This window comes from Rhincodon typus, unplaced genomic scaffold (assembly GCF_021869965.1).
Source record: "Rhincodon typus isolate 14 unplaced genomic scaffold, sRhiTyp1.1 hic_rhity00002610, whole genome shotgun sequence".
NCBI classification, from domain to species: Eukaryota; Metazoa; Chordata; class Chondrichthyes; order Orectolobiformes; family Rhincodontidae; genus Rhincodon; species Rhincodon typus.
The window spans coordinates 1,773-25,000 of record NW_025968248.1 but is presented as its reverse complement, the minus strand read 5'-3'; the positions used below and the strand labels follow the sequence as shown (position 1 = coordinate 25,000).

The window sequence follows — 23,228 nt, the reverse complement described above, 5'->3', positions numbered from 1 at the left end:
TCCCCCTCCATTGCAGGTAAAACCCTGGTCATCAGGTGTCTGGTACTCTTGATATTGTACATGGCACAGGTCTGGCCCATTCCCTGAACCTGCGCCACTGCAGTCACCCAAACCGCCATCTGCTTCATCTGGAGGTCAAAGATGGACCATGTCTACATGGGCACCATGTAGAAAGATGGGGGGGGAGGTGGTGGGCATACCCAATGCCACCCTCATCCTAAGCAGCTGGATTCTGTATCACCTGTTCGTCAAAGGAAAGATTTGCAAAGGAAACCACCTCTGACAACAAGTCCTCGAGACCCTGTGGGAAAAGGAGAGGATTGATCTCTTCAGATTCTGAGCGAACTGTCAGTCATTTGGCAGAATGTCTCATTCCCAGAACTTCTCAACATGCACCAAGACATATCTTGGTTGATGGTGAGAATGGCACTACCCATGAGATCCATCATGTGCACCTGGACTCTGTCCACCACTGCATGCTGCCTTCGAAACAGTTGCAGGGGGATGAGACTTGCACATCTCCTCCTGGAATGTGTCTTTGCATCTTTCTCCAGACATTCTTTGCAATGTTTTTTGTCGAGGCTAGTGCCAAGAAGCTTCATGATGCAGGACTCTGTGGACTGTTTCCCAGGATGCACACTGAGACAAACTTTGACCTTGCCTAGAAGACCATCAACTCAGTAAAATTCTGTCTTTGGTCTATCCAAAAATTGTTGGTCTTCAATGTAAAAAGAATTGTGACTGCGTTTTGCAGACTGGCACATTCCAAGGTCCAGGACTACATGCTGAGGGACGCAGTAAAGCTTTGGGCAGCTGCTGCCAAGGCTGAATGGTGAAAGACTACTGTCAAAGGTCTTTCTATCAAAGTATAATTGGGGTCCGTCAGTTCTCAGATTTCTTCCACATGCATGCGCGCACACACCCCTCCAACCCACCCACCCGGTTCTCTCAAAGCATTCAATTAGTTCCCTGCATGAGTGGAAAATGCCTGTTTTTGCAACTGCAGGGCATATTTGAGGGATGTTAAAATCCAGTGTGTTGTTTAGCTTATTTCTCTGCAAAACTCTGTAGAACTATTTTAGGACCTTTTGCATGGACCTAATTTTTTAAGAACAAAGTATATTTTTGCAATAAAAGACAGTAATATTGGATACTTAAAAGAACCAGCTTGTTTTCTGTAGTTTGTTAGATTTACGGAATTTGCCAAAGGAACATTGCTGAGCACACAATATACCTGTGGGAGAGAATGCACTGTTTCAGTAAAGATACCTTGGTTAAGATACTATTAAGTGCTTGAATGATATACATTATATTGCTTTTTGTGCAGTCACTTCCAGGGTCACTTCATCCAGTGTTGTTACATGGACGCATTGATGTTTAATGAAATCCTTATTTAGCAGGCTATTCTGCGTATCTTCCTCATTGATTTCCATTCTTTTAGATGGTGACATGTCATGTCGAGCTAATATCCTGGTTACAGAGTTGTTTGACACCGAACTTATTGGGGAGGGAGCACTGCCGAGTTACGAACATGCTCACAAATATCTTGTTGAGGTGAGTTAGTGCTTGAGTGAATGGAGGCTTGATGCGCTGTGACTCCTGGCACATTTTACAGGCTCTCCAATCAAGAAATACATTTAACAGGGTTGATCTGTAAATATCTGTTGTCAATTACATAGTTTTATCAGAAACTGTAAGAGAGTACAATTAGAACATTTAAAAGGCATCTGGATGGGTACATGAATAGGAAGGATTTAGAGGGATAGGGGCCAAATGATGACAAATGGGACTGGATCAGTTTCGGATATCTGGTTGACGCGGATAAGTTGGACTGAAGGATCTGTTTCCTTGCTTTATAACTTTATAATTATACAATCAATTCTAAAAAGAAGGATATCCTGGCAAGTCTAAGCACTCTGTTTCCTTCTGTCCATCCTAAACATGTGTTGACAGGAAGAATGCGAGGCAGTTCCACACAGAGCCACAATTTATGCACAGGTGGTGGAGTCAAAGCGCATGTGGGCCTGGAATAAAGTGTTGCCGATTAACATCCGACTGGAGGGAAGCAAGGGCGAGAGGGTCATTGTGCCGCCAAGGGACATGCAGGTGTGTGCTGGGTCTCCCTGTGTCTATGATATCCAGCTGAACCAGGTGAACAGGAACCACTTCACAACCCTCACAGAGGTCATAGAGATATTCAGGTACAGTATTGTGTCTTTAGTGGGAACATGAGTACTTGTGGATAGATAACAAGAATATTTAAAAAAGGAGCAGGAGTACACAGTTTGGCTCCTCGAGCCTGTTCTGCTGTTTGTGATTCATCTACTTCAAGTGCACTCCTCATGTTCTTGATCCAAAATCCATGATCTCAGTCTTCAAATGTATTCAATGTTGGAACATCCACAACAGCCAAGATTAGATAATTCCAAATCCTCTGTGGTCAATAATTCCAGAGGTGCATTACACCCTGAGGTATATAAATTCCAAAGATGCCTAATCCTCTGGGATAGAAGATCCCAAAGATTCACAATACGCTGGGACAGACACAGTTCTAAAACCATTCACAATCCTCTGGAAGAGACAGTTCGAAAGAATCACAGATCTCTGAGTGAAGAAATTTCATCTTAGTCCTAAATGATTGTTCCCTGTGCTTCTGTGTTGATTCCCCAGAAAAGGAAATCAATTTTGAAGTATCTACCCTGTCAAGCTCCTTCAGAATCTTGCACATTTCAAATTGATCATCTCTCATTCTTCCAAACTCTTGATAGTGGAAACTCAGTTTAGACAGCCTCTCCACGTAGGACAATCCTCTGATCTCGGGAGCCAATCCAGTGAACTTTCCCTGGAATACATCCATTGCAATGACATTATTTCTTAATTATGGGACTGAAACTAACTTGCTGTGCTGGTGCAGTCTCACCAAATCTTAATGTAGTCAAAGTAGAAGTTCTTATTGCTTTCATACTGCAGTTCCCTTATAACCTACACCAACATGCAATTTGCCTTCTCAATTGCTTACTGTGTCTACAAGCTAACTTAGTTCTTCTTAATCCATTCAGGATATATGGATTTTATTGTCCATTCCCTATTATCTTAAGGTGTTCCTTGAATGAGCATGCTCACCATTTAAAAGCTTCACATTTTAAAAAATGTTCTTGTTTTCTATTCTAATACCCAAAGTGAATAACCTAACGAGGAAGAATTTTTTTCCCTTGGAGGTTGAGAATGGAACTCTCTTTCCCAGAGAGTGGTGGAAGCATGGTCATGGAATACTTTTAAGGCAGAGGTAACAGATTCTTGATTAGTAAGGGAGTCCCTTGTTATCAGAAGTAGCTGGAGATGTAGAATTGAGGCTACAATTAGATCAGCGATGATCTTATTGAATACAGAGCAAACTAGAGGAGCTGATTGGCCTACTTCTGCTCCTAATTCATATGTTTGTTCATTTCCTTTCATTTTATTTAATCTGCTATCTTGTTGCCATTTCACCTAATCTGTCCATATCTCTGTAGTTGCCTTGCAGCTTACAATTCTACTTTACTTTGTATCTTTGAAAACCTAACATATGTTGCTCATGGTCAAGTATTATAAATCATTAATGTAAATTGTAGTTAGCTGAGGCTTAAGTGCTGATCTTGCAGCAGTCTAATTACAGCCTGCCATCTTGAAAATGCCCTGCTTTTCCTACTCTTTGCTTCCTGTCCATTAACCGTTCCTCTGTCCAGCTAATATATCACCTCCCAACTCCATGAGCTCTTATCTGGAAGATAAACCTTTTTGTGTGGTGGCTTAATTAATCTTTTAAGAAAACTTAAAAATTCTATATCCACTGGTTCACCCTTTATCTTAAAAGTTACATCCTGAAGAATCTTAATAAGTTTTTTCAAAAAACTCTCCCGTTTGTAAATCCATGTTGACGTTGATTTTCTAAGTGCATTACAATTTCATGAGTAATTGATTTGTGGCATCTTCCTGACGACTGTCAGGCTAACAGGCCTGTAGTTCCATGTTTTCTTTCTCATTCCTTTCTTGAATAATGGTGTTACATTTGCTAACTTTTACTCCGTGAGGACCATTCCAGAATCTTGGATATTTTGCAAAATCAACCAATGCATCCACTATTGTTGCAGTCACCTGTTTTGGAATGTCTGATTGGATAGGGATTGAGAAATCAAAATTCCCATCAACTATCCAGTGAACTGCCTGTTTGGAACTTCATTTGTATTGCTGAGCTGTTGATGCTTAGAAATGGAAGACTTTCCATTTCTGCATTTAATATTTGCATATAATTCTTTGACATTAGGCAGATAACTCCAAAGTAATCTGTGCTTGACCCAAGAGCGTATTAAATAGAGGTTGAGAGAGTGGAGAGTTGGTGAGTTGTGTAGGTACTTTGATGTTGCCTCACCTCATCAGAGAAAGTAAATGGAGCCTTGATTTTGTGTATCTTGACTTTCTGCAGAGTGGATTTCAGTAAAGCAGTGAGCAGTTTGCCAGCCCGACACACTGTGCAGGCCAAAGCAACTACCAGTGGACAGGCTCAGGTTGTACTGTCCTGGTGGGACATAGACATGGACCCTGAAGGGAGTATCAAATGTACCATGGCACCATATTGGGTTCATCCAACTCCAAAGAATATGCAGGTGAGACAGCTTCCTGGTTCCTGTTCCGTAAAATGGGCCACTGATAACTAGACAGGTCTGGTTCTCCTTTGCCTTGGGGGACTTCTGTAAATCTGGGGGAAAGGTCATTTAAAAAAAGAAATAGTACAAATTTCAAAGAATGTAGTTTGAGAAATACAAACCACTAGGAAATAGCGAAAATTGTTTTTTGTCAACAGTAAGGAGAATGGAGGGGTTGAGCCATTGTCACTAAATGACTAAATTGTAACCCACTGTAACAACTCATGGCAAGAGGGTATTTTAAAATATATTTCATTTTGTAAGTTGGATGCAAGCTAACAATATTTTTTGTTACCCTGTTATCTTCCATTTTTGACTTGCGGTGACCGAAGAGAATTTATAAAAGCAGTTTTAACTGTTTTGTGAGCTTTTACTCTTCTACATATGTCTTTTCTATGTGCGGCTACAAGTGTTGATATGTCACTTTACCACATAAATAAGTTTTTGTGCCCGCATTTTCATTGTCTGGTCTCTGAGATCAAGGCTGGTTTGAAACTGTTACTTTTGTGTTGACAGTGGCGGGATCACTGGATGCAGTGTGTGTACTTCTTACCAAAGGAATTATTGGTTAATGAAGGGGAATGCCTATATATTTCAGCAACGCATGATGATTACTCTGTGTGGTATAGCCTGGAATGCAGCAGGTACGGAATGTGAAATAAGTGCTAAAGGTACAGAAATTCTTGATTACGCCAGGAAGAGTTAAGGTGCACTTGGGATTATGGTCCCGATACTTTTCTCCCTAAACACATCTGCTAACTTGGTGCAGTTATACAGGAACACAGATAAACACATGAAAAGAGCAGGAGTAGACCTTATGAATGCTGAACCTGCCTTGCCATTCATTATGATCTTGGCTGATCTTGGATTTAATTTTCCCAGCAACTCCTCATTATCGCCGATTACCTGTGAGATGTTTATCTCATCCTTAATAATACTCAATGATGAAGCATCCACAGCCCTATGAGAATAGGATTACAAAGATTGACAGCGTTTTGAGTAAAGAAGCTTCTTATTTTAATTCTAAATAATCAGCCCCTTATCCTGAAGCTGTGCCCCTCTGTTTTAGATTTCTTAGCCAGCAGAATTCAGCATGCCCTGTCAAGTTCCTATACAAACTAGTTTGTTCAATGCGATCACTTCTCATTCAACTAAACTCCAAAGAACATAGATCCAATTTACACAGCTAATTATCATAGAACAACCCTCTCATCCCAGAGACCAATCCAGTGAACCATCACTGTGCTGCTTTTAATGCAAGTGTATCCTTCTTTAAACATCGAGACTAAAATTGCGCATTAGTATTTCGGGTATGGTCTCGCCAAAGCCCTGTACAATTGTAGCAAGACTACTTTATGCCTCTACTCTGCTCTCCATTCAATAAAACATGGCATTCGCCTTTATAATTGCTTGTTATACTTGCATGCTATCTTTTGAGTACGTTCAAGTCTCTCACAGTATTTAGAAATGTCATACTTTTTAAAAAAAATTCTGCTTTTCAATTCTTGGTATGAAAATGAATAACCTCATGTTTTCCCACATTTTACACCATTTTCCATAATTTTGCATGCATGCATACTAAATCTGTCTATATTGATTTGCAGCCTGTGTCCTTCTCATGGCTCACATTTCCACCTAATTTTGTATTATAAATAAAGTTAGATACTGTAAGTGTAAGGCATGAATATAGATTGTAAATTGCTGAAGTTCAAGTACTGATCCTTGTAGCTCTCCACGACTAACAGCCTGCTGACTTGAAAATGCCTCATTTTTGTCCACTTGGCTAATTTCGTTAACCAGTCCTCTATCCAGGTTAATATATTACCCGACTTCTGTGAACCCTTGTCTTGAGTAATACCTTGTGTAATGCTTTATTGATTGCTTTTTGGAAATCAGGCTGTGTTGCATCTACTTTCTTCCTTTGTCTACATATTAGTTACAATTATGAAACAAAAGTTTTATACTTGTCACATAGAAGCATGGAAGACAGGAGCAGGAGGTGGCCATTTGGCCCTTCGAGCCTGCTCCATGGCTGATCGTCCAACTCAATAGCCTAATCCTGCTTTCTCCCCATAATCTTTGATCCCATTTGTCCCAAGTGCTGTATCTAGCTGCCTCTTGAATGTATTCAATGTTTTGGCATCATCTATTTCTTGTGGTCATGAAATCCACAGGCTCACCATTCTTCTGGTGAAAAAATGTCTCCTCATCTCCATCCTAAATGGTCTATCCCGAATTCTGTCTGTGACTGCTGGTTCTGGATATGTCCACCATTGGAAATATCTACTCTGTCTAGTCCTGTTAGAATTTTATAAGGCTGTATGAGATCCTCCCCTCATTCGTCTGAACTCCAGTGAAAACAATCCTAACCTAGTCAATCTCTCCTCAAATGTCAGTCCTGCCATCCCCGGAATCAGCCTGGTAAACCTTTGCTGCACTCCCTCAAGAGCAAGAGTATCCTTCCTCAAAAGGAGACCAAAACTTCACACGATATTATAGGTGTGGCCTCACCAAGACCCTGTATAACTGCAACATCACATCCCTGCTCCTGTACTCGAAACTTCTCGCAATGAAGGCCAACATACCATTTGCCTTCTTTACTGCCTGCTGCACCCGCATGCTTACCTTCAGCGAATGGTGCACAAGGACACCCAGTTCCCACTGCATACTCCCTTCTCCCAATTTACGCCATTCAGGTAGTAATCTGCCTTCTTATTTTTGCTACCAAAGTGAATAACCTCACATTTATCAAAATTATACTGCATCTGCCATTGATTTGTCCACACACTGAATCTGTTCAGATCATGCTGAAGGATGTCTGCATCCTTGTCGCAGTTCACCCTCCCACCCAACTTGGTATCGTTTGCAAACTTTGAGATGTTACATTTTGTTCCTTCTTCCAAATCATTAATATGTATTGTAAATAGCTGGGGTCCCAGCACCGATCCCTGTGGCACCCCACTAGTCACTGCCTGCCAATTTGAAAAGGACTCATTAATTCCTACTCTTTGTTTCCTTTCTGCCAACCAGTTTTCTATCCATCTCAAAACATTTCCCCAAATGCCACGTGCTTTATTCTTGCACAATAATCTCTTACGCAGGACTTCGTCAAACGCTTTCTGAAAGTGCAAATATACCACATCAACTGGCTCCCTCTTGTCTACTCGACTAGTAATATCTTTGTAGAATCCCAACAGATTTCTCAAGCATGATTTCCCCTTCAAAATCCATGCTGACTCTGTCTGCACTGCTTTCTAAATGCTCCGCTATAAAAGCCCTTGATAATGGAGTCGAGAATTTTCCCCACTACCGATGTTAAGCTTACTGGTCTATAATTCCCTGTTTTCTCTCTACCTTCCTTTTTGAATATTGGAGTGACATTAGCTACCCTCCAATCTGTGGGGACTGTTCCAGAGTCTATAGACTCCTGGAAGATGACAACCAATGCATCCACTATTTCTAGAGCCACTTCCTTAAGTACTCTGGGATGTTGATTATCAGGCCTTGGGGATTTATCCGCCTTCAGTCGGATCAATTTTCCCAGCACCATTTCTCATTAAATACTAATATTGATCTCTCACACTTCTTCCCTCTCTCAAATCTTGCATTCTCCAACATTTCTGGTATCTGATTTGTGTCCTCTTTTGTGAAGACAGAACCAAAGTATGTATTCAGTTGCTCAGCTTTTTCTTTGTCTCCTATTATACATTCCCCACTTTCTGTCAGTAGGGGACCTATATTTGTCTTCACCAATCTCTTTCTCTACACGTACCTATAGAAACTTTTAGTGTCAGTCTTTATGTTCCCTGCAAACTTGCTTTTGTACTGTATTTTCCCCTTCTTAATCAATCCCTTGGCCCTTTTTGCTGAATTCTCTGACTGCTGCCAATCCTCAGACATATTATTTTTCTTGGCCTATATGTATACTTCTTCCTTGGATCAGATACTATCTCTTAATTTCCTTTGTAAGCCATAGATTGGCTCTCTTACCCGTTTTGCTTTTGTGCCACACAGGAATAAACAGTTGTTGCAGTTCTCCCATGCCTTCCTTGAATGTTTGTTATTGCCTATCCACTGTCATCCCTTTAAGTAACTCTCCCCAATTTATCAAGGCCAAATCATGCCTCATATCTTCAAAGTTTCCTTTATTAAGATTCAGCACTCTAGTCTACAAATCAACTACCTCACTCTGCATCTTGATTAAAAAAAATTCTATCATGTTATGGTCGCTCTTCCCCAAGGGGTCTCGCACAGCTAGATTGGCAATGATTCCCTTCTCATTACACAGTACCCAGTCTAAGATGGCCTGCTCCCTGGTTGGTTTCTCCCCATATCGGTCAAGAAAACCATCCTGTGTACATTCCAGGAATTCCTCCTGTATGGCATTGTGGCTAATTTGATTTGCCCAATCGATGTGCAGATTAAAATCACCCATGATCAGTGATATTCCCTTATTCCATGCATCTTGATTTCCTGTTTAATGCCATTCCCAATTTCACTGCAGTTTGGGAGTCTGAATATGACACCCACAAATGTTTTTTGCTCCTTGCTATTTCTCAACTCTACCAATACAGACTCCACATTGTCAGAGCTAATATCCTTTCTCACTATGTTAATTTCCTCTTTAACCAGCAATGCTACTCCACTACCTTTTCCTTTTTCCTTGTCCTTCCTAAATACTGAATACCCTGGGACATCCAGTTCCCATCCCTGGTCACCCTGCAGCCATGTCTCCGTAATCCCAATGATATTGCACTTGTTTACACCTACCTGCATGATTAGTTCATCCATTTTATTGCAAAAGTTCTGTGCATTAGACACAAAGCTTTTAAGCTTGTCTTTTTAACATGGATTGTGTCACTCTTATTTTTCTCAATAGCCCTGTTTGAATTTTGTCCTTGGTTTCTCAGCCTATCTCTTATTCACTTTTCTACCTTTTTGTTTTTGTCCTTGCTCCCTCCTTCTCTGAGTCCTTACACTGGGGGATGAGAACCTAAGTGTTAGTTTAAACTGTTCCCAACGCTCTAGCAAACACACTCCCTACAATGTCAGACAAATAGAACCGTGTTGATTTTCTCTGATTTTATGATTTTGCGTGTATTGGTAAGATTTCCTTAATAGATTCCAGCACTTGCTTGATGTCTGGCTAATTGCTCCATAAATCGCTATTTTTTTCTCTTCCTCCTTTTTCTTGAATATTGGTGGTTTGTTTGCTAACTTCTATTCTGCTGGAGCAGTGGAGCCTATCCCATTGATATTCAGACTGAGTTGAAGTGTGAACACTTGTCTGTGTATATGCAATGTCTTGTGTGTAAACAATATACTATCCATATCTTTATTGTGCATGAACAGTGTGCTCTCTTATCTTACATTTTGCGAACACACTATATTCTATCTGGTTGTCCTCACTTATGTATTTCTTATCTTCTCTGGAAATGTTACATGATTGGGAAAAACTAGGAGTGGAAAAACTAAGAAGTAATGTTTCTGTTCATCTGTTTTTTAATTTTGTGCTTTGCAGTGTTACGTGTGGTCCTGATATACTGAGTGAGCGCCCCCTCTGCTCTTGCCAGGCTCATCTCATGTGTAACAGACAGCGCTTTGGAGAACTAAATGACCAGCAAAGGAATGAGGCCTACGTCAAGGCCTTGAAAGCAGTGAGTACTTCAGAATATTTCACAACAGCAGTAGTTAATGTTGGAATCAATATACAAAGTCGCTAAGTTAGAGTAACTTGACATGAATGGAAAGCATTATGATTGATTATCTCAAAGTACAAAAATGAGTTTTGTGGAAGGAAACTAATTTGGGAGAGACCTTGAGAGAAGGAACTGTTAATCATTTTAAAATATATAAGGTTAAGAAACAACACAGAAGAAGTAGAAATTGGAGAAGGTATAGCTGTCAATAATCATCATGTGAGCTAAATTGCAAACCAATAATAAAATACTTCATAACATCAATTTAATATTATTACAATGCACTTAGGGGTGAATGCATTCCTGTTCTTGTCCCACTGTATTGGAACGTGTGTGATTTGATATCTAATTTATTTTAGAGTTTGGATTTTGAACTAATGATCTATGGGTTTTGGTTTCTGTGGATGAAGGGGTTTATTGTTTGGCTTGTCAGTATTTCTGGTGCCGTGATTTTCTTTTAAATCGATCTGAGCGAATTCCTGGAATGGTGATGATGGGATTTTGTTTGAATTATGAGTTTTACAATCTGACAGCAAACATTGAAACTCATTAGCTTGCTTTCGATTCAACAGAATCAAGATTTCTTTGTTTTGTTTATGCGATAAACCCATAGTTTGGAAAGCTTTTAGTTTCAATTCATCTGAAGTCCTAATCGAAGGTTGATGGCAGAAGCAGTTTCTCCTGGAGAAAGGAGTTGTTTTAGAACAGTTAGGATATAGGCTACCTCAGTACAAGGGCTTAGTTTGTAAGTTTCAGACAAGAAGTGTTTTGTTTGAACTGTGAAGAGGAATATTTATGGCTGAGCAAGTTCAAGCTTATGTTTGTGATTAATAAAGAAAAAGGCTATCAAGCTTCCAAGACTGGGAATTGGAAAGAACAGTTATGTTGTACTTATAGCTGTAATAGAGAAGGGAGCTCTCTCTGAGTACTGTAAAGTGATGATTTGAAATGGATAGGATTGTATTTTATCTTTCAAATTGTGTTATATGCCAGTAGCTTGGTTTATTCTACTTTATCTTCATTTTTTTTGTGTAATAAGGTTCTGTTCTTTTTGTTAAAACTAAATCTGCAACATCCCATGCTGGTGTCTCAGTGAAAGACCACCTTGGTAAATGAAAACAAAAATATGATCTATCAAGCCAGATTTCAGACTGGAATATGACTTATGCCAATTATATATGTAATGTATACATATTAGATGATACGCAGCTTAGTAACAGAAACAAGTCAGCCATGTTCCTTAAATTAACAAATAAAGAGTTTGTTTATTGCAAACGTTAAAATGAGTGAAGTAAAGGTAACAAACAAAGGTTTAAAATGTGCAAACATGTCCAACCACCCATCTTATACACAAAACCATTCCAAGTCCAGAAGAAAATAGTAAAACTTCAGAGTGTTATCTTAAAAAATACTTTGTCTAAGTGATGGTTCCATTCAAAAAAATGAATTATTCCCGGATTGTTCAAATGCTGCTGTCTGGTCAAAATCATTTTCCACACAAGCTACTGGCACTGAGGTTTTCTCATTGATAAATTTGGCTGGTTGAATTTTCTTTTTTTGCTGACAGCAGTGTAGATTTAGAATTCTCCATTAGAAATCTACCACATGTAGCGATTGAGGTTTTCTGATATTTTGTCAACTTTCACGCTTCAATAGAAGGGGTGTTAGAGAAAGTGAGAGAGGACAAAGGCTGTTTTACCTATAGCAAGTTCTCTCCATGTTGAAACCCAATATATTCTTGCACCCACATCAGCAGTGCAATCTTTCTCTTGGAATGTAATGTAGATTCAATGATTCCAGTCAAGCAGCCTTTTTTTCAAAAAAAAAAAAAAAATTCCTACACGGTTGCAGATGTTGGCTGGGCCAGTGTTTATTCCCCATCCGTAATTGCTCCTGAGGTGGTTGTGAGGTGCCTTCTTGAACTGCTGCAGTCCATGTACTGTAGGTACACCCATAATGCCATTGGGAAGGGAATTCCAGAACTATGACCCACTGGCATTAAAGGAATGGTGATGTATTTCCAAATTAGAATGGGGAGTGACTTGGAGAGAAATGCGCTGGTGGTGCTGTTCCCATGCATCTCCTGTCATCCTATATGGGAGTGGTTGTGGATTTGGAAGAGGCTGTCTCAGGAGCCTTAGTGAATTTCTGTAGTGCATCATGTAGATGATACATGCTGCTAGAATTAAGACTAGACCATTCAGGAGAGTTGTTAGGAAGCAATTTTCATACACAAGGCGGTAGAGGTTTGGACCACTCTTCCACAGACAACAATTAATCCTAGATCACTTCTTAGTTTTAGATCTGAGATACACTTTTGCTCAGCAAAGAGGTGTATTGAAGTTAGGCTACAGATCAGCCATGATCCCATTAAATGGTGGATCAAGCTTGAGGGGCTGAATGGCCTACTCCTGTTCCTGTGCAGCTACTGACTGTGGGTGGTGGAGAGTGTGGATGTGGTCCCAATTAAGTGGGCTGGATTGTATCAGGCTTCTTGAATTTTGGTGGAGCTCCACTCATGCAGTCAAATGGGCAATCTTCTATCACACTCCTAGCTTGAGGGCAAGGTTTTGGGAGTAGGCTTTGGGAAGTCAAGAGGCAAGTTGAACACTACAGGAATTCGATCCTCTGACCTGCTCTTTTAGCCACTTCTTTTAATCTGGCTAATGCAGTTCAGTTTGTGGTCAATGGTAATCTCCAGAATGTTGATTGGGTGTGATTTGGTGATTTTTTTTTTCAAGACCTTCAATATATACAAATGTCTAGCCAATGATATTATCAGTATTTCAGATAACACTTCATAAAAATATTATAATATTCAACATTATTAACAGAAGAAAATTGAGTTAGAGTGGAAAGTGTAACTGGCACTTTGATAGTAAGGGGTTAAAGGGATAATTAAAGGTTGCCCTGAGAAGACAGTATGTAGCTGTGACCTCATTGAAACATGCTGGACAGGGAAACTTTGAAGATGATGTCTAGAGTGTACACTGAAGCATAGATCTGGATCGCTCCTGTTTTCTTTATAGAGGCAAATGAGGTGGTTTTCAGAGTCACTTAGTAAAATTTAGCAATTTTCTTTTGTGGGCTGTAGGGATGTAGAAGGAATTTATTCTTCCCCGTCTGAGCCCTTGCTAAGCCATCCAGCTTTTCTAATGTGGCTGCAGCAGGTAACTTTTTTTTGAAGGCTCCTATTGAGATTTTCTTGAGGGCTACTTTTTGATATTAATTTTTTGGTTTTCGAGACTTACATTTTCATTCTTTGGGTTCCTTTGTTAGGTGATGCAGACACGCAGTAATATTATCTTTTGTATTTGTATTGACGTATGGGTTATTTGCACATGCACAGAAGTAGAGTTAGAAGAATTCATCAATATTCTCAATAATTATTAACTATCCATTAAGTTTGAAGTCACGATACGCAAGGAAAATATATGTTTCCACAGTATTAAATTAGCACAAGACCACAGGCGACAAAAATTGTTTTTCAAAATAACCGATACACAATTCAGCCAACAAAAAAAAAATCACCTGAAGTACATCTTTTAGGTGGTAAGGTCAAAGCTATGCATTTCCATTGAATATTCACAAGGCTGGAATATTTTAAGCAGGTGTTACTATCCTTTTTACTGCAGAGTGGATCTCAATCTCAGACTTGAATTTAACAACTGACACAGCATTCATCATAATAGCACCCCTACGTTTTCCCCATTTCATAGCAGCTGAGCATATGCAGCATTAAGCTAGAAATCCACGTTATTTCAAGTAATAAAATAACTAATTAATTTAAGGTTTCTTGGTTCCTAGTGAAGTGGTTCTTTGTTAACAGGTTTGAGACTGTTCCTTTTTTTTGCAGCCTCCATTTCTTTGCCACACTATAAAGCTTCCCCCTCTCACTCTTTTACATCCACCATGTTTCTTCCATTCCCTTTGTAGACTCCCTTTCTTCCCCAGCATCTTCGCAGCTTCCTACTCTTTCCTGTACCCTTTGGAACTTCCCTTTTCACCATCCTCTTTTCAGTCGTCTTCTCTATCACCAACCCTTTGAAATCTTACTCTCTCCTTCCCCCAGCCCCTCCCTGTCTCTAACCCCTAGCTTAACAGCCTCCATGTCTTGCACCCAATGTCTGGCAGCTTCCCCGGGTCTCCCATCCCAGCCTAGTTGCTTCCTTGTCTTCTTACTTCTGTTGCAGCCTCCCTGTCTTGCACCCCATGCTTTGTAGCCTCCCTCTCCTGCCACCTCACCATGAAGGATGTACCCATCTCTGGCTCCGTGTGTCAAAGTGACAGCTGGCCAATGACTTCTTGCAGTTGGTCATTGTCGTACTGCAGATCAACCCTGGTTATCCCCTCAATTTACACTGCTTGCTGCACCTCTCCCAATTTTAGTTCTGATAGTTTCATCAGCAGTAAACATGGTGGAGAACCAGCGCGTGATTGGTTGAAAAGGTGCTCTCTCTTCCCTTCCAATCTTTTCAAGGAGTGGCTTTTCTTCTATTGATTGCCCCGTGAGTGAATTTTTCCAAGCAATTTGTAGACTTTAATGTCCACAGCCCCTGTGTATTTTGAGTGCTGGGCTGCATGTGTGACAGGGGACGTTGTGCTTGATTTTGTAACAGTTTACAGGTGTATCGCGCCTTTAATGTTGCATAGCATGAGGGGAATGATCCTTCACATTGGTTTCTTCGAGGAAAATATTCAAAGAGCTCTTGATATTCCATGCTTCCCTTCCATTATAAGGGAATGTTTAGTCAATATAGTGAACTGCTCACTTTGTTGACTGAATTTAACAGAACAATTAAGCGTAGGATATGAATTAGATGAATGCATTTTAGGGCAGGGGATCTGAATGCCATAATTAGTGTCAGCTGTGAAAGGACCCATCAGGGCCTCTTTTTACTATGGGAATGTGATGTTTACAGATTTACTGGTGTCTCTTCTCTCCTTCTACAGGTTGTGAGACCAGATAGCGTGTGTGTAACCATTAGTGATGGAAGTCTGCTGTCTCTCTTTGGTTATTTACTGGGTGCTGCACAGGTATGGGCATTTTAGAGAGAGGCTAGAGGTTGAATTTGTCGGTATGATTTGACTGGCAGTAATTGTTTCTTTCCTTCTCCCTGCCAAACATTCCCTCTTTTCTCCTCTTCCAAGTAGAATTAACACTTGACCCTTTTTGAGAGAATCCTTCTGATAACCTAGCTGTTATTTTTATGTGAATGAAAATGGTGAACATAGGCTATTTGTTCATAGAAGTAGCGTGGGGGATTGGATCTTGTTCTTGCAAGCGTTTCCAATAAATATTAATTGCTTATGGTTTTTGGCAGGAACCCTGGCTGATTTCCTTTCCTGGAGTTATGAGACTCTTACCCTGACTGCCATTAGCTAACGAAATACTTACAGCATTGAACCTGGGACCTTTTGGAGCCTGTATACCTCACTACTCAATGTTTTAGTCAGCTGAACCATTTGATGCTCAGTTTGATAGGGTTTCGTCGAAGTTTGTTCATTGCGGTGTAGTGCTGAAACTAGGATTTCTCACTTAATGTCTTTTGATGTGCACTTGAAAGTGAAGCTTCAAAATAAATAACATGAAGTAAGTCAGATTTTCTCACAATGTATAAGCTGGAGGTAGACTCTTTAGGACATTTGTCATCAGGAAAAAAGTTATCTGTACACTCCTAAATGAAATGATGTTTAAAGTGAAATATATTCATAAATAAATGGTGTTGGTGCTAAATTGTTCATGGTTGTCGTGGTGGACTAGAATGGCTTGCTGAAAAGGGCTCTTGACTCCCCTGTCTTTTATATTGTATCAGCTCTGACAGACACAAGAAAGTTATGAAAAATTGACTTGACCACAGGGCCCAGGGCACCTGATGGTGACTTGAGATGGTGAACAGGCTGTGAGAACTGTGGAGGGCTGTAGTGTCTGCTGACTGCACTTTATCCTGGCTGATGGAAAACAGAGACTGCTTTACAACTAATAGATCTGTCAAGCTGCAGCAGATCTGCTCTAAGCACCCATTGATGGCAGCTGAGCTGAAAGAGCGATGAAGGACACTAGAACCAATTAGGTTGAACACCGGAACTCTGTTTGGGAGACATGTTAACCATCAGGTTGGACTGGTGAAAATTGTAGCAATTGAGATTACCATCTGCAGGTACTTTGTGAGCTTATTAGTCAAGATAAACCTCAAATCTTCAGCTTGTGATGTTTAAGCCGTGGAATAGGAACTCTGGCAAATTATGTTATAGTGTAGGTCATGGTAGTAGATTGATATGTGTCATTCCTCATTTTTATCAGTGACTTATTGGTGAAACATTGATTCAGTCAATATTGTCTTGTTATAACAATGTGAAGTGAGGAATTCAAAATCTGTTGCTTCACCCCTGGATCCTGGGTTACAGTAAGTAAGCAGTGGGATATAGATGGGCTGGAAATGAGGTACTTTACTGGTGCAAGTTTAGGCCTATCATAGAGAAGACAGGGAAGGAAAGGAACTACTATCAGCACCCAATTTATGCTGCACTTGTTTGGAAACACTTCGCAAGAGGGAAAAAGCTTAGTTTTTGATGCTTCCAATGAACACAGCACTCGACAGAAACAGGCCATTAAGATTGAGCTGCCTCATAGTTGTTTGCTCCCAGTTATTTTGGAAAACTAAGGAGAGGGTGTGGTTTCGTGTTCAGTTACTGTAAGAAACCAGTGCAGCCTATAATGGTCACCAAATAGTTGAGCCAGATATTTATCTACATTGGGTAGTGATACTAACATTTGTCCAATACTCCACATTGTTAGTGGGATTTCTCTAATAAATAGTGGAACTTAATAACCCTAATTACTTGCAATGTGGTGGAGTGCAGTTAGTGTGTCTGCTTCCTTTTTCAACTGATCTTTTGCCTCAATATGCCTCTTTATGAAGTTATTCTGGTATTTCTCATGTATTGCAAGCCTTGTGCTAAACTGGATGATGTATGGTTGTGACTGTAAAATTTACCAGACCATAATCTCATTTACTATAATCATGCGGGTATATCAAAACTGATTTGCTAACTTGTTACTTGATGAATTTGTTGTTTTGTAGGTTTATAGTCTGGAGATTTCTGCCATGTCCAGACGAGTAATGGAGAAGGTGAGTTTGTACTTAGAGCTGACATTTGTGACAAAGTAGGCTGAATTTCAGAGGTGAAATTATAGTCACCCCTCGCACAAAGGAAGATGGATGTAGTTGCTTGAGGCCAATAAGCTCAGCCCCACAATATTGTTGCAGGAGTTCAAGGCATAGTCCTAGACTTAACTACCTTCAGCTGCTGCTTCAGTGGGATTACCTCCATCATAAAGTAAGAATTTTAGTTCTAATGATTGCAGAGTGTTCAGTCCTATCCCTTAGACCTTAGCTAATTAAGCAGTCTGTGCATGCTTGCAGAAAAACCTGGAAAAATGTGCAAGCTTGAGCTGATGTATGAAATAATACATGTGCCACACAAGTTCCAGTTAGTGTCTGTCTCCAGCAACTCTCCCCTTGCCATTCAATCGCAATGCCCTTTTATATTTTTTACAATTAACATGCTTAAACTTACTATTGATCATAAACTTTACTGGACAAACTAAATACTGTACTGTAGCTTACAAAAAGAGGTAAAAATGACCCAGAGTTTCCAGTCACCTGCAACTTCAACACAGCACTATATTCCCACAACATTTCTATTGTAGGCCTGCAGCAGTGTTCCATTGAGCCTCAGCTACAGCATCCCGTTTTCCACTTGCAGACCCTGCTCCCTCTGGGACGTGACATGAGTTCAAAAACTTCCTTGTTCTATCTTTACATGTCTTTTACCCACCCCCAAAACCAGTCCTGTTTGACATGGGTTGCTTTTAGCTCAGTCACCCATTCTGAGGCCTGACATTGCATTACATGATTTGCTTTCGGCACAGACTACCTATTCTTTGCTACCCTGAGCTTTCATTGTTACTTATTCCTTGTTTTTGTTCCTGATTTACAGCATCCGCAGTTCTTTTGGTTTCTGCTTTATCCTGACCTGCCATTCATAATCCTACTGTTTATATAACCCTTTCATACCTCGGTTTCTGTACCCACTGATCTGCTCATCGCTCCCATTTCTTCCCTTTCTCCCCACCCGTACCCAACTGCATCTTCAGTATAAATATAAGTTTTTCCTAGCTGCTGTCAATTCTGATGAAGAGTCACTGGACTCTCAACATTACTGCTTTTTTCCCATAGATGCTGCCAGACCTGCTGCGTTTTTCCAGCAATTTCTATCTTTTGTTATGAATTTATAAATCTATTTGCATGATTAATTCATCCATTTCATTTCAAATGCTTTGTGCATTCAGGCACAAAGTCTTCAGGTTTATCTTTTTAATTATACCTTTCCTTATTCCCACATTTGTTTTTACTGTAGCCTTGTTTGATTCTGGCCTTTGTTTCCCCTGCCTATCACTTTTCTTATTCCCCTTTCTTATTCCCCTTTCTGTCATTTGTTACTGTTCTTGATTCCCCTTCCTCTGAATCCTTGCATAAGTTCCCATCCTCCTGTCAATTTAGTTTAAACCCTCCCCAACCACCCAACCACTCTAGCAAATGCTCTCTCCCAGGCACCATACCGGTCCTGTCCCTATTCCTGCTACTGTTTCTTATGAAGTGCCGCTGGGCTCGGGTAATCGTCTCATCTCTAAGTCAGAAGTTTGTGCATTCAATCCCTGCCCCTGAATTGAGCATGCTAATTGAGTGTAACTGATGTGGTGCTGTATCTTCAAAGGTGCCATCTTGGAGATGCGATCACAACAATTTGTATTTATAGTTCTTTAATAAAATGCCCCAGGTGCTTTACAGAGAAGTTATAAAGCATTTTCTTCCTCAACTATATGAGGTACTATTAGGGCACCTAGCCATAAGCTTAGTGAGGTAAGTTTTAAGGTGCATCTTGAAGGAGGAAATAGAAAGTGGTTTAGGATGGCATTTCCAGAACATAGGTTACAGGTATGACATGGCCACCACTAGATCAGAGATGCTCAAGAAGCTAGAATTAGATGAATAGAGATATTTTGGAAGGTTGTTTCGATGGAGAGGTTTACAGAGGGTGAGGGACATGTCCATAGAAGTATTTTAAAACAAGGATAAGAATTTTAAAATCGAAGCTTAACTTGGTATTAGTGAGGATAAAGACTAGTGCTATAATACTTTTCAATAAAAGTAGTTAATCATCAACCAGTTTCACGGAAATGTACCTGCTAGCTGTTCATCCTTGCTGTTTATAGGATCTTTCTTGATGAATACTTTGCTTTGGTATTCACCAGTGAGAGGGACCTTGTAGTTTGTGAGGACAGCGTGAAACAGGCTGATATGCTCGAACAGGTTGATGTTAGGAAGGAGGAGTGCTAGAAATTTTGAAAAACATGAGTCCTCTGGGCCAGACAGGATATGCCCAAGGTTACTATGGGAAGCGAGGGAAGAAATTGCAGTGCCTTTGTCAATGATCTTTGTCTATGGTAGGTTCAAGAAAGGGAATAGGGATAATCCTGGGAATTACAGACCAGTCAGTCTTACTTCTGTGATGGGCAAATTATTGGAGAGGATTCTGAGACATAGTATTTATGATTATTTGGAAAAGCACAGTTTGATTAGAAATAATCAGCATGGCTTTGTGAGGCGCAAGTCATGTCTCACAAGCCTTATTGAATTCTTTGAGCTTGTGACAAAATACATTGAAGGTAGAGCGTGGATGTGGGTTTTTGGATTTTGGCAAGGCGTTTGATAAGGTTTCCTATGGTAGGCTCATTCAGAAAGTAAGGACGCATGGGATCCAGGCAAATTGGCTATCTGGATACAGAATTGGCTGCCCAATAGAAGACAGAGGGTGGTAGTAGATGGAAAGTATTCAGCCTAGAGCTCGGTGAACAGTGGTGTTCCGCAGGGATCTATTCTGGGACCTTTGCTCTTTGTGATCTTTATAAATGACTTGGATGAGACAGTGGAAGGGTGGGTTAGTAAGTTTGCCAATGACACGAAGGTTGGTGGAGTTGTGAATAGTGTGGAGAGCTGTTGTAGGTTGCAACGGTACATTGACAGAACGCAGAGCTGGGCAAAGAAGTGCCAGATGGAATTCAACCCGGAAAAGCGTGAAGTGATTCATTTTGGAAGGTCGAATTTGAATGCAGAATACAGGGTTAATGGCAGGATTGTTGGCAGTGTGGAGGAACAGAGGGATCTTGGGGTCCATGTCCATAGATCCCTCAAAGTTGCCACCCAAATTGACAGGGTTGTTAAGAAGGTGTATGGTATGTTGGGTTTCTTTGGCAGGGGAATTGAGTTTAAGAGCCGTGAGGTTATGCTGCAGCTCTATAAAACCCTGGTTAGACCATACTTGGAATATTTCATGTTCAGTCCTGGTCACCTCATTATAGAAAGGTTGTGGAAGCTTTAAGAGAAGGTGCAGAGAAGATTTACCAGGATGCTGCCTGGACTGGAGGGGTAGGTCTTATGAGGAAAGGTTGAGGGAGCTAGGGCTTTTCTCATTGGAGCAAAGAAGGATGAGAGGTGACTTGATAGAGGTGTACAAGATGAGGAGAGGCATAGATAAAGTGGATAGCCAGAGACTTTTTCCCAGGATGGAAATGACTTATGAGGGGGCGTAATTTTAAGGTGATTGGAGGAAGGTAGATTCTTTACACAGAGAGTGGTGGGTGCGTGGAATGCACTGCCAGCGGTGGTAGTGGAGCCAGATACATTAGAGACATTTAAGTGACTCTTGGATAGGCACATGGATGATAGTAAAATGTAGGGTATGCAGAGTAGTTTGATCTTAGACTGGGATAATAGGTCGGCGCAACATCATGGGCCGAAGGGCCTGTACTGTTCTGTGTTCTATGTTTCTGTTAGATAGTGAGCCTATAGGGTACTAACTATACTGCAAAAGTAATCCAGCAGTGTTGTTTTCTGAGGACATCATAAAGTGTTTTGTAAATGACGACAGTTCTTTCTTGCCAGTTGTGATGTGACCAGGTTCAGACTGCTAAACCTTTTATTAACATTCCCCAGATTTTAGCAGCTAATGGGCTGACTGGAAAGGTGATAATTTCTGAGAGACGTCCAGAGCAGCTAACGTCTATGGATTTGGGCAACAACCAGGTAGGACTTTGTGCTTGGATAAGGAATGGGCTAAATTTAATTTGACCATGAATCCTGTGGTTCTATCATCTGTATTCCTAGTCCATTCAATTAGTGTTTAAGCTCCAAATCCACAGCATTTCTGGAACTCTCCAGACCAGAGAAGGTGGGGCCCTGTTAATCTATTTGTCCTATTTTGGAGGTTTCTAGTGCAGCGTTTTGAGTGCTTAATGTGTTGGCTGTCTTTCCATGTGACGTATTTAAGTAACTGCCGTATCTATTATCAATATCATGTTTAAGCATTCATTTAACTCTTGTCAGTCATGGAGTCATACAGCATGGAAACAGACTCTTTGGTCTGTCCAATCCATGCTGACCATAATCCCAAACTAAACTAGTTTCACCTGTCTGCTTTTGGCCGGTATCCCTCCAAACATTTTTTGTTCTAAAAAACATTTTCAAATGTCTTTTAAACATTGTAACTGTACCTGCATCCACCTCTTCTTCTGGAAGTTCATTCCACACACCAACCACATTCTGTGTTTAAAGACAAAGTTACCCAATGTCTTTTAATTCTTTTCACCTCTCACCTTAAAAATACACCCCCCTCCCCCACCCCATGTCCGCAGTTTTGAAATCCCCCGCTCTTGGGAAAAGACATCTGCAATTCTTCTTATCTATACCTGTCATGATGTTATAAACCTCTATAAGGTCACCCCTCAACCTCATACACTCCAGTGAAAAATGTCCCAGCCTATCCAGCCTCTCCTTGTAACTCAAACCCTCCATTCCTGGCAAAATCTTTTCTGAAACCTCACCAGCTTAATGTTGTAACAGGTTGTAAACACAGATAGAGGATTGATAGAGGTGTATGGAGAGAATTTCAGAACTTCAACCTAGGTAACTGAAGGCACAGCGACCAATCGTGGAGCTATTTAAAAACGGAAGCTCAATATTTGATTTGATTTATTTATTATCACATGTACTTATTACATATATTTATGACAAATACAGTGAAAAGTGTTGTATAATGTTGCTACTCCCTGGCACCACCTTAAAACACCAAAAATAAACCATAACATGGAATATGAAGGTAGAAAAGAAGGGAATAAAGTTGAGAGTTCAACTTTACAGTCATTCTTATTAAATGCTAAGCTGTGAGCCTGGATCTGGGCTCTTTCAAACTGATGTTGAGACCAACACCAGCATTTGGTTCCTGACCAATACTGACGCATGCATGACCACAGGTTTGAGTGGAGCTTAGAGACCTATTAAAACACTCTTATTGCCGTCCCAGTACAGTGCCAGGTGATATGCTGTCTGCCCTTGAGGACACTGTGGGAGCTTTTGGTTACTTTTTCATGCAAGTCTATAATTGACAAGATGGACAAGGATAAAAACGTTCTACCACTGGACACCTATTACATGCTCACTGTTGGAGGTAAATACATATTGGCTCTGTCACAGCATAGTTTCACCCTGCAGAAGATTTAACAAGGCTATTCGGCAACATTGCTCTCACTGTCCCAGCAAGTAACCCAGCTGGCCCCATGTAACTCACTGATGGAATCTACTGCCCTTTCTCGCACTACCCTCACCCCCTGCCCAAGATGTCAGTGGTCAATCCACTGTTTCCCCTGCTCTTCCACCTCCAGAGATCCCCTCTCAGAATAGGATTTTCACTAGTTTTACAAAAATACACAGCATTTAAAATATTA

At 40.5% G+C, this 23,228-nt stretch overlaps 1 protein-coding gene across 2 annotated transcripts; it reads left to right on the top strand.

Moving 5' to 3' along the window:
- Positions 1-1,447: 1,447 nt before the first annotated feature.
- Positions 1,448-22,919, top strand: LOC125481563 (protein arginine N-methyltransferase 7-like). Of its 2 annotated transcripts, XM_048593285.1 has the most exons (9): positions 1,448-1,554; positions 1,954-2,201; positions 4,463-4,643; positions 5,199-5,326; positions 10,204-10,339; positions 15,335-15,418; positions 17,467-17,514; positions 21,442-21,531; positions 22,808-22,919. In XM_048593285.1, exons 1-9 carry the CDS (start codon positions 1,450-1,452, stop codon positions 22,820-22,822), a joined length of 1,035 nt encoding a protein of 344 aa, XP_048449242.1. In that variant the 5' UTR covers positions 1,448-1,449; the 3' UTR covers positions 22,823-22,919. The 2 variants fall into 2 exon arrangements, with proteins under 2 accessions (XP_048449242.1, XP_048449241.1); XM_048593284.1 differs by lacking the exon at positions 22,808-22,919 and having other exon boundaries at positions 21,442-21,696.
- Positions 22,920-23,228: the final 309 nt, after the last annotated feature.